Consider the following 1,020-nt stretch of genomic DNA (forward strand, 5'->3'; position numbering starts at 1 on the left):
AAGCCTCCTCATTGGGGCCCACCTTCCCGAAAATAGTTCCACTCTGCATCCGAGTATCAAGCAAGCTGCGGCAATCGCATTCAGCAAGAATCGTTCCAGTAGCGTCCGCTAAGGTTGAACATGATGTGTTATTATCTATCCAGTGGCAGAAGCAGGACTCGTCAGAGCCGCTGTACAACGCAATGATCAACCTAGAGCCGTCCTCAGCTTCTAGCAGGTGCTCAGTAATGGCACCAATCTTCCGCTGGCGGTAGTACACCTGGCGTCCGTCCGTCGCAAGGGTGGCATCCATCTGTGTGGAACCGCAGGCGGAAGCGCGGTTTTCTGCGCTTTCCACTCTCACGTTCTTGTCAATGAACATCGGCTCCTGCAGGGTGGTTGGGATCTTGTTCAAAAGTGCAAGAAGTGTCGGCAGCTCCCAGTGCACCACATTTCTGGAGTAGTCCTCGCTAAGAATTTGCTTCCACCGTAAACTTGTCGTCTTGAGCACATCCTTTAGTTTCGTCGGAATCTCATGCAGGACGTCCTTGACGGTGAGCTTCGGAGACTGTTGGATGGCATGGGCCGACAGGTGCAGCAGTGACGCGGGCTGACTGCATACGAGTTCTTGGTGCAAGGGATTGCTTGTGAAATCAGATGGCGGGGAAAAGGAAAAAGGGATTGAAAAGGTAGAGGCAAGCATGCATCTGCCAGACCGTCCATTTGGGACGATGTTGACTCGAGCCATATGTTTTGATGAAGTCTGATGCACAAAGAGACAATAAACGACACTGATTAGAATTGATATGTGGAAACACTGACGCTCATCTACTGCAACTGGGAGTCGATGACCGAAGAGACCTTGTCCACCAAAGGTGCCGCAGCCTTCCAGTTGCCCACTCTGATATGCTTGTACAGCGCGTCGATCTCTGCAGGCATGTCTACGGATGTCCCAACAGGTGTCTCGGAGCCGGCGTATTGTACGCGCGTCTCGGTCACACTCCCAGGACGAGGTTTGATCCGGTAGTGCCCGGCGTGGGT

The 1,020-nt window shown here is 52.9% G+C and overlaps 1 protein-coding gene across 1 annotated transcript; it reads right to left on the reverse strand.

The window, feature by feature from the left end:
* Positions 1-22: 22 nt before the first annotated feature.
* KVP17_005293 (uncharacterized protein) lies at positions 23-727 on the reverse strand (the record flags this gene model as incomplete). Its single annotated transcript, XM_068515098.1, has 1 exon — positions 23-727. A coding segment is annotated over one exon (705 nt), but the record flags the coding sequence as incomplete, so codon positions are not given.
* Positions 728-1,020: the final 293 nt, after the last annotated feature.

The sequence above is a fragment of a genome (genome assembly GCF_019968985.1).
Source record: "MAG: Porospora cf. gigantea B chromosome Unknown PgB_NODE_13248_length_1020_cov_309.284, whole genome shotgun sequence".
Classification (NCBI taxonomy): Eukaryota; Apicomplexa; class Conoidasida; order Eugregarinorida; family Porosporidae; genus Porospora; species Porospora cf. gigantea B.